Genomic DNA, 13,207 nt, shown 5'->3' on the forward strand with positions numbered 1-13,207 from the left:
TGTGCAGTTTCCAGCAGCTCAGCTATGAATCAAAACTCAGCCAAAGCAGTGTAAGAAGGGTTTCCAAATAAACAAAATCATGAATTGCTGATGTAAAAAGCTTCGAAATGGGGTCAAAAGCACAAAAAAAAAAAGTACAGTCTTGCTTTCAGGAACAAGCAACATCAAATTAAAGAACTTTTAAAGCCGGTTATAGTTTTAGAAGTCACAGGTGTGTGTTTGTAACTCTGAGCTTCTCTTTCCTGCATCAGCCTCAAGCTGCCTCAGAGAGACGTTGGACTCTGTTTACACAACAGTCTTGACCTTATTATTAAACACACTCAGAACCCTCTGCTCCTCTCTTACAAGAAGCTGCAGAGAGAAATGAATAGGGTTAATAGGGTTTCCTGCTTTCCACTGCCTTAACTTCAGTGTTGTACTGATTCCCCCTTTTCAAGACAGGGAGACTCCAAATTTGGCTGAAAATGTCCAAAAGCCAGAACTACCTTGGAGAATTTCATAGATGATAATGTCACTTCAATGTACAAAAAGAGAGATAATTAGTAAAAAAAAAGACTCTAAATACAGTGAGGAAAAAATTCCTGTGTGTGGTGTAATGTGCAGCACCTTTGGTTTTTCTTCCAGCACACACAGCATGTCCATCTTACACTGAAAGGGTTAAGTCAGGCTTTAAGAGAAGCAGCACCTAGCTGAGGGAAGCAGAGCCTTCTAGTTTTAGCTGGAATGATACAAATGTCAAAGAAAGCAAAAAAAAAACCCAAAAAAAACCCCAAAAGCTAATCCAATTTATTTTACAGTCCCAGACTAAGAAGCAGGAGCGTAACAAAACTTCAGCTGAAAGTGCTCAATGTTCTTTAGTTTAAATATAAAACCAGAACAAGTGAAAAAATGCTATTTTTACCCCTCTTGTAACCTTTGAAAAGCTTAGCAGAAGACAGGCAATGCCAGGCAGGCGGGTTTGTAAAGGCAACAGCACTCTTTATTCCCACTGGAGGAATGCCCACAGCTCCCTCTCCTACCTCCCACCCTGTAAGGAGCTCAACACGAGGCCTCTTCCCTTCTCCCAACTGTGACAGTCACAGGAATCCCCTTTGCAAAGAAAGAAATCCCAACCCAGCCCACTGCCCCTGTGCAGGACAGTGCTCATTCCAGCAGCTGTTTTCAGGGATGCAAATTGTGCCAGGGAACAAAACCAGCGTGGAGAGGCCAGTCCTAGTGTACACTGAAGGAACTGTAATAATTTCCTATGTAAAACAATGGATTATTGGTTTAAAATAGGGTTCCAACTGCCCCACTGGTTATGATCAAGTCCATTTTAGAGTGATTTTACATTGGTTAATTAATAGTTGGTCACCCAGAAGTGCCCTGTTCAGCCTGAGGAACAGGAGCAGTGTTAGGAGCAAGCTCAGAGCAGCTGTACCAAAGGTTCCTCCAGCCCTGGCAGGCAGAGCAGAGGGATATTGCTCACATTTAACAAGTGTAAGGCTTTCCTGTGGCTGGTCATCGTGTACCTGTGGAGTGCACTTGAGAGTCACAGTGTGAGTACTGTAAACACCGAGAGGAGTGCAGATGAAAGAGCTACAAAGATCCTGCATGGCCAAAAACCTGAGGAGAGCTGGTTAAAACAGACCTAGGAATCGTTACAAGACCAGTTTGATGAGTGTAGGCCTAGTGGTTTGGTTTAAAATCAATAAAAATACTCAGGTAAAAAAATAGATGTATTCACATGAAGGGCAAGTGCTGGGATTTTAAAAAGCAACACACGTTTCCCTTGCAGAATTAAACTTTTCTTCCAATAAGGACACATGAAAATCTCCCCTGAATTCTTTTCCTGGCTGCATTTAGCACCCACACTCAGCCATGCACACCAAGAGATCCCAAAGAAGCACCTGTATCTATGCCTTAATTTCTTGCTGCCCTCTGAGCAGGGGGAAGAGCTGGTTTGGAATCACTGCAGAAACTGCTGCTGTACTGGACAGATGGTCCCATTTCAGCATCTAAAATGTTGCTGGCTACTTGTTTTGTCCTTTTTCAGAAAGCACTAGTTTAATCTGGAGCTTGGATGAGCTGTTCAAGTATAAACTTATCCCTCTTAAGCCAAAAATCTCAATAACTAGAGGAGAGATAACCATATCTAAACAAAACTAACAGAAAACATCTGTCAGCATGAAGAACTATTGTGTGTGTATAGGCAGGGAGATGCTCTCCCATGAAACAGCTGGAAAAACAGGCAATGGCTTTGAATTATTAAGAAATAACGAAGCAGATGAGTATTTCTTTGGTAAGTAATGAAGTTTTCCTCCTGAACTCCCCATAAATCAGGCTTTCAAGCTTTACTGCAATCCTACATCCTGATGCAAAGCAAAATTTCCATCTGCTCTTCAATAAATAAGTTTAGATAAAAACATTTCCTTCAAAGCTAAGACTGCACGGTAGGGGAGCCAGATGTGGAGTCCTGTGATCTACAACTCCCCCAAACAAAAATAAATCAGGTTTTTGCAGCTGATGCCAACTTAGAAGGCAGTAAAATGTTTCCTTAAGCAATCCAGGAGTGGTCTTCAGACTGACAGCTCTGACAATCTCCAGTTTTACACAGATTTGGTCATCCCTGCTTCAGGAGGTCACTTAGGAATTATTTTTCCACAAGAGAGAGCTGTAGGACTTGCTGAAGCTCTGCATCTTCCTTTTCCCGACGCTGCTTCTCCTGCTCCTCCTGCTCCCTCACTGACAATTCCATGGCAAGCTGCAAGTCCTTCTCAAAGCTGGAGGCTTCACTGGAGCTGCTGCTGTGGGAGTTCCCTGATCTTGACAGAAAGCTCTCCTGAAGTGCCCTGATGGAAAAGAACAACTCTGAGAAGTAAAAGACAGAGCCTGTCTCATATTCTTTGCAATGATCCTTCCTGGCAACTGTTTTAGACTCACAAATCTAAAAATCTCTCCCAGAGGGGAGAAAACAGTTTGAGGATATGAGAGCAGCTGTTCCAATACTTGTAAAATTCCCAATGATAAACAAGGATTCCTTTGAATCATTCATAGATACCAACAGTTATATTTTCAATGGGCTTCTAAAAGCATCCTCACCTGGTTTAAAGGATTTTTCATGATAGAAGAACCCAGAAGATTCAGTTCTTGGTTTCTTTGCACTTAACTGCAGGAAGACTCCACAGACACCAGAGCCCATTTTTAAGTGTCCATTAAATCTATGTTTTTAAGGATTACATAAGAATTATGAAAAGAAAGAAGATCTGCCTTGAAGTGTGCAGCCTCTAATAACCAAAGACTCACTGCAGAGGGACCAAATTCAGAGTTTTAAGAGCAGAAGAGGAGGACTGGGTTTGTATGCTGGGTAAAGAATCTGCTGTGTGCACAGACCCCAGAGCTGGAAAGAACTACACAACATGAACCAGGGAGGCCCAGTTTGGAGTTCTTGTTTCTTGGAAAAGCTGGAAGAAGCACAAGAAGAAACCTCTAGTTTTGTGCATTTGCTCATATATATTAAAAAAAAAAATTGCCAAATTGTTCCATGGTACTTCTGGGGGTGTTTTTGTTCTGTCACTGCAAGGTTTGATGTAAAAAAAACTTACTTCTGATACTGCATGTTGAAGTCTGAGGAATATGCAACTGCTCCATTGGAAAGCATCTCCAATTCCTAGAGATGGGCAAAGAGACAATTCCACAGCAGTTATCAGATCTGCAGAGTAACTCACTGAAAGTAACCCTTAAACCACTTTTATTTCTTCTTTGAAATACATTATTTTTATCTTCTAAAGTCTGAAGTAGAAAAACTGATCCTACACTGATTTCCTCCAGCTCTTGCTGCACAGTCCTTGCCCAAGCTGCCACTGCACAGACCCCAGCACTTACTTTATTTGCACCAGATTCCAACAAGCTCTGCTGGATGGCAAACTGCATGATCTCATTATCCTCATCCTGCACGTGGATGTTCCTGCCATCATCCTGGATATGGTAGGATTTGGGGATCTCAAACACCGACTGGTCAACCTCGAAATTAGCACCTACAGAAGGCAAATAAAGTTCAAAACACACCATGCCCTGTTTGGAACAAGTTGTAACTGAAAAGATTCTGATGAATGTTTTGGCAGTAACACCTCGCAGCTCCCCCTGTTCCATCCCCTGCGGTTCAGCTTCTCCCTGCTCTGTGCATTGCAGGGACAGGGATGTAAAAAGGTGGGATCCCTTACCTGCATCACTCTGTGCACCCCCAGGAGAGCTTCTCTCAGCTGTCCTGCAGCTGTTGACATTTTCAAAAGTAATCCGGGCATTCAGCACGTGAAACAGGGGAATTTCTGTAAGAGTACAAGATTTCTGTCAAAATGAGAACAAATATTTGCTTCCACAACAGTTTCCTATAATGACAAAGCACAGAGGAACAAAATTCACCAATAAGGTGGCTTTAGCTACCTATTACTTATCATGATTTATTTTTTATTTTTATTTATTATTTATTTAGCTCAATCTCTCTCTAAATCTCTTATTTTAAAATAAGATTTCCCAAATTTAAGGCACTGAAGCTAAGAGGAAAGGGGCTGACAACAGATCATTGTCATAGAAATGACATTGTCTTTAAAATGGTATTTCTGGATTGACTCCAGATGTACAAAACAACATTTTAGGTAGCAGTGAGACAACTACAAGGTGTATGTGTTTTTTTGTAAATAATACATTACAAAACCAAAGGGGAAAAAATGGACAAGGTTACAATAAAAATTGCTAAATATTACCAATTTTGACAGGAAATCCTGGTGGAAATTCCAGAGTGATGAAATCCCTAAGTCTGGCAAAATGAGCACTGGTTCTGGCCATCAGGTCAATGATTGGAGTGACTTGTTCCATAAGAGACAAGGGGAACTCTTCACTCATCCACAGGGTTGCTTTAAATCTTAAAGACAAAGTAGGATAAAAACTTCCTAAATTCACAGTTTAGGAACAGATGCAAAGCAAAACAGGCAGTTGGGCAGTGACAGGAGGTTACTAACAAGTTACAGCACCAGCCCAAATGTTTGCTTTGACTCAGTGGAATTAAAAGCACATTATAGCTGAATGCTTCAAGATCTCTCTTCTAATTAATTGTGAAAAGTGGAGGAAAAACCACACTAGATATTTGTAAAAATGGTTTCCAGGGATTAGATAAGTGGGAAGAGACAGATCAGTAATAGTTAAAATGGTATTTCTCACTTCTGTGTTCTAACAGTGACTTCCTTTGGTCTTCCTATGTCTCTGCCTTTCAAATCAAATTCTGGGTTGAAGTATTCCTCCAGAGTAATAGCAGTGGGATTGTTGGTTGCAGCATATTCTGTAGTCCTGGATGTACTCTAGAAGGAAAGAGGAAAAAAACCAACCCAAAACGTAATGAACAGTGGTTACAACAAGAAACTTTTAATTTACCCTTTGTGAAGTAACTCCTTCCCTATTTCAGACACAGTGACACCCAATGATAAACACCAGCTGTTATTAGACTGAGGTTTTATTCTGTTTTACTGAGGTTAAAAATCTCCAAATTTTTTGAGACAGAAAAAATCTTAGACACTTTAAAGCTGGAAACCAACTAGAAATACACACATGAGCCACAGCATTTCCAGGCTCCAAATCCTTTACTAAAGTCAAAACTTGGATGGAGGATTTGAACCCAAAATCTCTAAATCCCTGTAAATGTGCAATGCCACCCTGACAGAGAGCCAGCAAATCCATTATCCACTGTTCTTTCACAGTTTAGAAGCAAGGGAGCTTCTAAAGCCACGTGGAATCATGGAATGGTTTGGGTTGGAAGGGATCTCAAAGTTCACCCACTTCCAACCAAACAAAAACACTCTCAGGGCAAATGAAAACCTCATAATGAAAACTGCTGCCAAACTAAGGAAACAAGAGGTGACTGCACTCACCAGGAATTCCTCCTGGCACAGTGACCTGTGCTGACATCAGACACTCACCTGAGCACCACATTCATGCTCCACTGTCCCCAGGAATGATTCCAGAGGGCTCCTATCAGCTTCAGGTAACAGGAGGGGAAACAAAAACAGCCATTAGCATTAATTAGCAGTAAAAATGGCACTTAAGCCAGGCTTCCCACTCAAAAGGAAGTTGTTCAGATCTCCTGTGAGCTTTACCAGGCAAGCCCAGGACCTACAGCTGATGGTCCAAAACAGGTACAACACACAGAACAGAGCACAGATTTTCAGTGGTTTCTATGATTAGCAGACACCTTTATGAGTCCCAGTGCCTCAGTGGCCCCAGGGTAGGAGAATTTCCATATAAAGTTACTGGCTGGTCATCCTTAACTCTAATTCAAATACCAAAAGAAATTAGTAGACTAAAACAAAAATTCCAAACAAAAGCCTCTGTGAATCTTGTATCCATGGCCAAAGTGAAGTAAGGGCAGGAATACATTCCAGAGCAGAAAAGTGCAGCCTTTTAAAACTGTCAGCAAACTTTCAACAGGTTTGAAGGGTTTTTATTTCCTCTAAATACAGCTGGGATAAAACCAGGTTCATTTGTAGGTTAAGAATGAAATAATGAGCTGCCTCAGACACAGAACATGTCAAAGAAAAACAGGGCAAAGTCAGCAAGAAGAGAATTTCCTTGTTTGTCTGCCCAGGTCTGCAGACACAAAGGAGGTGTCAGACAGCCAAAGGGTTGTATTTATTCCCAGGTTTCCTATGGGGAAGATACCTTTGTATCTCCTCTTCTCCTCTTCTGTTAAATGTTCTGTTCTAATCCGTGTGATCACGTTCACATTGTTTGCTGTGTAGACCTTACAAAAAACACAGGGACAAAAATCAAACATCACAGGTTAAAAAAAGAGTTCCCCAGTAAAACATCATGTACACAAAACTAACTGAACCAACCTCAACACCAGACAGGCATTTCCAAGAGATTTTAAGAGGGAATGGAAAAGGAAAGTCGTGGAACACTATTTCTAATCAGAGATTAGTTATAAGACCTCAGAAATTATATTTAGTAACAGTTTGGGAACACTAATGAACCCTCTGTCCAGCTGAACAGCCCTGCAGTCTTATCAGGAAAAACCTTCAGATAAATGTAAAAGCTGCTCAGCACTTACTCTTCTGGTGAATTAAATTACAAAATGTAATTTATTGCACCAATTCCAAAAACTGGAGTAAACACAGAATCAGGGAAATAAAATCTTGTGATTCTGAACCTAAAGGTTGCAAAACCACCTTGAAAAATATTTCACTGAGGTGAAATAGAGGTCAGAACCAGCATCAGGAGGAGCCATTCTAAGCAGCTGTGACTCAGGTGCAGTTCATGGATTCATGGTGCCACTCATGGCTGCTGGTCCCTTGCAGTGCTGTTATTACCAGCAGGTTCCTCAACTTTCACCCACTGAAACAATGAGAGTGCTCAAGTGTGAGTTAAGTGCCAGCCCTTGGAAGGGAAGGACTGCAGGCAGCTCTGCTGAAACTTCTGTCCCTCCTCTCCCCTCTCTGATCCCCCTGGTGACATTCCTGCACATGGCTCCATCCCTCCCACAAGCCTGGAAGTCCCTCACTCCAGCCCAGTTCTGCTGGCAACACAATCAATGTCCCAATAGGAATTTTGAGACCTGAAATAGTCAGGAAATACAGAAAAAGCACAACCAGACTTCAGTTTGCTGCAAGATCTGTCAGAAGAACAGAACAGGCTTTACCTTGGCTTCATAACCATTGACACCTTCTGATTTTTCTGTCCTCCATACCCAGAATCCAGATGTGGTTCTGACAAAAAGGGAACACCACAAGTGTCTACACAGCTGCATTTTTATACAACCCCCCAGCTGGTTCTTCTAAATCTCATTTTAAACAACATTTGACAGGTTATTAATCCCAGATACCTGGATAAATAGGTGTAGTCATGAAGAAAGACAAATGTGTGTCTATTAAAAGACACACTGTGCATATTTACTTAAAAGTATTCATGTGAGAGTTGACTTATTTGGTACCAAATCCAAGTTCTTGTTCTACCACATGGATTTGTGTGAAATGCAAATTTGCAGTGAGCCACTGACTCAATCCTAGAGGCCTTTTCCAATCTTAATGATTGTATCTCACTAATATGATAAACTAGAATTTTTCTGCCAATGATTTCTTTAACTAGGAACTCTTTGCCAAGCAATAGTGGCAATTGCACCAACCCAAATTTCTTCATCTAGTGATTTATGAAGCTTAAATTAATTTCAGACCTAGCCCTAAAAATGTTAATTATCAAAGCTTTTCCAAGTTTGTCATTAAAGCTTTTTTTCAGACATAACATCAAAATGTTTATTTGCTAAGAGAAACTCTCTGTCTTACCTTTCAAAAGCAATGTTTTTGGTATCAAGGCACGTGCTGATGATTGGGGATGTGAGGCGCCTCTCCACATCTTTCCTCTTGGGTGTCATGGATCCCAAAGTCAAACGTTTCATGTGCTGGGAGATCTCAAACCTTTCTGTTGTGACAAACTTGTCATCGTGGTTGATCTCAATGAGCTCTGCCCAGCCACCAGAGTCTGGTGGAAGAAAAGGAACATTTCAAGTTAAAAAACTCAGCAAGTGTTCCAGGGTGAAGAGCTGGGGGGTATATCGTGTATCAAACCCGGCTGTTTCTGCACTCAGCTGGGATCAAGCTTGGAGATGGAACTAAAATTATTTTTTATATGTAGGGCAGCAGAAAGAAGGAGGGAAACAGTAAAATACTGACATTTTACCCGATCACCAATTTTCTACCTCAGATTTACTCAAAGCAAAGAAGTTAAGCCATCACAAAACAGTATCTCTATGAGACACAAACAAGCATAAAACCTTCATAGACCACAAGAGCTCTTTTTGGTGTAAAATCAGGATTTCCCACTGTGCTCACACAGTGCTTGGGGGTCAGTGGTGCAGACAGGTGAACTCTTTACCTTCTCCCTTGAAGATGACAGTCCTCCTGCCCCTCTCCCAGCTCATGTTCTCAAAGCCCAGCAAGGTGATGTCCACACGCAGCTTGGCCCGGCTCTTCCAGATGCGGCACACGTCGCTCGGGCACACCCTGGAAACCAGGGGCACTGGGGGAAATGGGAGAAATGCAAAGGGAAAATGTGCAACAGGTGCAGCACAGAGGAAATGAACTCAAGCACAGGGATTGCTCACTCCTGGGAATGTCATTCCAGAGGAGGTGAGATACCAATTCTCTTTAGATTTAAGAACAACCAGCTTAGGGTAAAAGTGGCCTAATTTAAAGATGAATGTGAAAAGGAGGAAGATATTTGTTCAGACTGAAGGGTGTGAAATGGCATAAACCCCATGCCTGGTAGTCTAATAGTTTGATATTTGAAATGTTTAGTGAGCTGTGAGGCCTGGTGTTCATTCCTTTCAGGGAAAAGCAGGTACTTCCCAAACAACCAGTGCATCCATAGATAACATATGATCAGATAGCCAGAGGCAGGTAAAAAAAACCCAAGAAAAGTCTTCAGCTACTGCAAGAACAGCTAAATTCTCCACTACTAAAAACTAACCAACCGCACAGGAAATAAAGAATAATTGTGCAACAAAAGCACAAGAGGTCATTTTGAGATGGAGGAGAGAAGGATTCCAGGGAGTGGGTATTTCCCTGCCTGTGTTGTGGGACATCTGTAACTCATTTTTACAGTTTGGAATTGGTAACAAGGAGCAGGATTCTTACCCCAGCTAGTGAACTCCCATTTCATTTCCACATAAAAGTCAGGAGTCTGCAGAAGAAAAACATCTGATGAGCACCTCATGAAATAGTTTGACATTCATTGCAGCATTTCCTGTGAACATTTTAGATAAAAGAAAAAAAAAAAAGGAGGGCAGAACTGGAGAAATGATTAGCTAACGCTAAAACTGAAATTGAAAGTAGCAACAACGGGCACTGCCCTGCCCCTGCTGCTTTCTGGGGAGCTGTTCTTCCTTGTTTTACTGGAGTGGCAGTAATGCCTTCAAGATTCAGCCTCCAATGTTTGAGTACATGACAAAGGATTTAAATAAAGTCAAGGAAAAGCCTCTGTGTCCCTGAGCACTATGGAATATGAAGGTTGGAACAAAACACAATAGCCCAGCTGATTGCAATAGTTCAGTTAACTGAACGACTTAAATGAGAATTCAAGCAGTGATTTCAGTCTGGAGTGAGAGTTTACACTTCAATAAATCATGACCTCGTTAATTTTCTGCAGTAACTCAGGAACTCCTCCGAGGGTCATGGAGGTCTGCTGGTAGTCCCGATGCTGCAGGATCAGCTGGACCATCTCTGGATCCCCTGTGCTCACAGCCTCGTGCAAAACTGAAATAAACCCAACCACAGCCTTGTGTCATTTTGCTTGCTGACCAAAATTCCCCATAAAAACACAGAACATCTGCTACTGAAAGAAAGACACCCCAGGTTGTCCTTACCCGTCCATCCTTGTGCATTCTCCTTGGTCACATCTGCCTTGTGCTGCAGGAGGACCTTGGCAGACTCGATGTAACCCAAGGAAACAGCCAAGTGCAGCAAGGTCCTGCCCCGTGGATCCCGCTGGTCAACATCCTGCCAGTGTCCAGGAGAGAAGGAACAGAGCTCATCAGAGCCTGCACAAACAGAGGGCTAATCCAGGAGTCAACATTCCCTGCCATTCCCATGGATCTGCTCCCAAACTCTCCTGCACCACCCGTCTGCGGGGCTGGCTCGCTTCCCCACGCGAATAAAAGGAGAAGCAGAACGGGGCCTATGAAATGACACAAAATCTGTAGGACAGGAGTTCTTGCTGGTGCTTTTCAGTTCTTTTTCTGTCATTATTTCCCCTCTGGCTCCCCCCAGAAGGCTCAGGAGGAGATGGGAGTTCTCGTCCGTGTGCATCACCCCACGGACAGCTGAGAGCCTGAGACCCCACAGAGGGCTTGAACTGTACAACAAAATGGGGAGAAAACAGGGGAAAAAAGGCAACAGGGCACACAACACAGCTTTTGGACAGCACTTTTGGAAAGGACAGAAGCAGATGGTGTTTCACAAAGCACACACAGCACAATGAGGAGTGAGGGCATTCTCTACAAGTCACTAAAATAAAAAATAAACTACACAGGCACAAATATCCAAAACATGCAAGCACAACATACTCATACCTTACACATTTTTCACTATTAGCTTAGAGATTTGAAACAGAAGAGCATCTATAACTAAAGGAAAAGGGGAAAGTCAATAGCAGAATGAGAAAGGAAGGTTATTATGCACGTTAACAGCGTTATCTGACAGCTTCAAGTCAGAATATCTCAGAGAGTGGGAAAGCTTCGCTTTAAAGCATCTTCTCTTCACTTCTAGGGTGGAAAATTAATTAATTTGCTTCCCCATCTCCTGCAGCTCCAAGGCTGCAGCACCAAAGAGCTCCAAGGGTCCCTCCCCACTGTGTTTGCTGCTGTTCCCTGGTCCCCACATGCCCGACCCTGTTTGCCACCCCAGCTGCAGCTGGGAGGTGCCTTTGATCCCTTCCCGCATCCCTCCGGCAGCAGGAAGCTCATCCCAGAGAAGCAGGGGGAAACAGATCTTTGGAATACTTAAAAAGAAAGAAAAAAAAGGTGTTTAAAAGCAGGTAAAGGAAGTAAGAGAATCCATCTTCACACACTGCTGGTTTCCACAGGGAATGGAGGGAGGAAGCAGCACTCCACAGGCGGGAGCTGCTGAGTGATCCCTGTTTAACCACAAACTCTCACAGGTGTCAGAAATAAACACACAGGAGCAACGTGCCAGTGAGGTTAAAATTTTTGGTTAATGCAGAAGGTGACATGAATTAGATAAAAAGTGACTGCATTCCAAAGATTCTCCCAAACCAGGGCAGGAACATGCTCTGAGCAGGAATTAGTAAGTCAGGTGCACCGTTAGAGCTGCAGGTGACAGTCAGGAGGTGGCACAGCTGCTCTGGGCTCACGTACTTGTGGTGTCAGGTATAATTAATTAATCAGCTCTGCTTATTAACTGTACCTCACTCTAGCCCTTGTCAGAGCTCTTCCACAGCAGCTCAGCCAGAAGGATTTTTGCTGCTCGAGCTCTGCTGCAGCTTTCAGGCCATTTCCTTACGTCATCATGTCCCAGAGAGGGGACAGCTTTGTGTTTTCTACTCTCCAGCACGGAACAATGATCCTTTTTTTTTTTTAACATAGATGCTGAAAACATTCCAACCAATATAAAAACTCTGCCCTCAGTCTTGGGCAACAACAAATCTATAGGATGGTGCTCAGTAAGGTGGGGGCTGGTTTGATGTCCAGCATCAGCAGCCACCTTTGCTGCACGTTGACTTCCCATTAAGATAAACACTATTTATTGCTTTAATAAATAAATTAATGTCCATAACAGCTGCTCTCCTTGAGCGACTCCCCAAAAAGCTACTCGGCAGCTGCACTGGAATGCTCACAGCACAGCTTTACACATGAAAAACCAACGTTTAGTATCTGACATAAAAAATATATTCCTACGCCTTCTTACATCACTCCCACACCACAAATAAACGGGTAACGAAATGCAGGGATCCCTCAAGCTCCCGGCAGCACCACCAGGGTGCTTCTCCCTGGCACAGCGAGGGCCTGCAGCCCCCCAGGAGCCCCCGGCCCCCCGTTACCTGCTCCTGCAGCTCCTCGTCCAGCCGCCTGTAGTCGTTATTCCACACCAGGACGTGCAGGGGGAAGGCGCTGCTGGCCCCGCCAGGAGAGCTCATCCCGGCACACACCTGCGGAGGGGCAGCCAGGGCCCCTCACTCTTCCCTCTCTGGATGCTGCAGACCCCAAGTTACTCAAGCCCTGACCCCTTCAGCTTCTGCTCTTTGCCGGCACCCACCTGGCCCAGGTGTGTGCGTGTGTGTGTGTGTGTGAGCCACAACCCTCTGGGAACCGTTCACCCCTCTCCAAGGGGAGCCCCATGCAAAACCCCACCGAGGGGGTCTCTCCTGCTCCCGAGGGTCCCCTCCCGGAGCCCCTCAGCGCCGCTCCCGGGGGTCTCCCCTGCTCCCGGTGCCCCTGGCAGCCCCCTGCTCCCGAGGGTTTCCTCCCGGAGCCCCCTCAGCGCCGCTCCCGGGGGTCTCCCCGCTCTCGCCCCCTCAGCCGTCCCCGTCTCTCTTCCCTGTCCCTCCGGGGACGGCTGGGACGAACCACAGCGCGGCCGGAGCAGGGGGGAGGCTCCTCGCTGTTCCCCGCACTCCACCGCTACCGACAACCGCACGGAAAGCGGAAGCCGCTCCCCCTCCCCCTCTGCGG

At 44.1% G+C, this 13,207-nt stretch overlaps 1 protein-coding gene across 1 annotated transcript; it reads right to left on the reverse strand.

Moving 5' to 3' along the window:
* Positions 1 to 778: 778 nt before the first annotated feature.
* On the reverse strand, positions 779 to 13,156 carry ANKRD13A (ankyrin repeat domain 13A). The gene is made up of 15 exons (XM_030959232.1): positions 12,577 to 13,156; positions 10,385 to 10,517; positions 10,150 to 10,274; positions 9,657 to 9,702; positions 8,896 to 9,039; positions 8,307 to 8,502; positions 7,667 to 7,733; positions 6,688 to 6,769; positions 5,949 to 6,007; positions 5,197 to 5,333; positions 4,743 to 4,900; positions 4,203 to 4,307; positions 3,865 to 4,016; positions 3,585 to 3,649; positions 779 to 2,831 (listed from the first exon to the last, which is right to left on the reverse strand). Exons 1-15 carry the CDS (start codon positions 12,670 to 12,672, stop codon positions 2,633 to 2,635), a joined length of 1,764 nt encoding a protein of 587 aa, XP_030815092.1. The 5' UTR covers positions 12,673 to 13,156; the 3' UTR covers positions 779 to 2,632.
* Between the last annotated feature and the right edge of the window lie 51 nt (positions 13,157 to 13,207).

Source organism: Camarhynchus parvulus, chromosome 15, assembly GCF_901933205.1.
Source record: "Camarhynchus parvulus chromosome 15, STF_HiC, whole genome shotgun sequence".
NCBI lineage: Eukaryota > Metazoa > Chordata > Aves > Passeriformes > Thraupidae > Camarhynchus > Camarhynchus parvulus.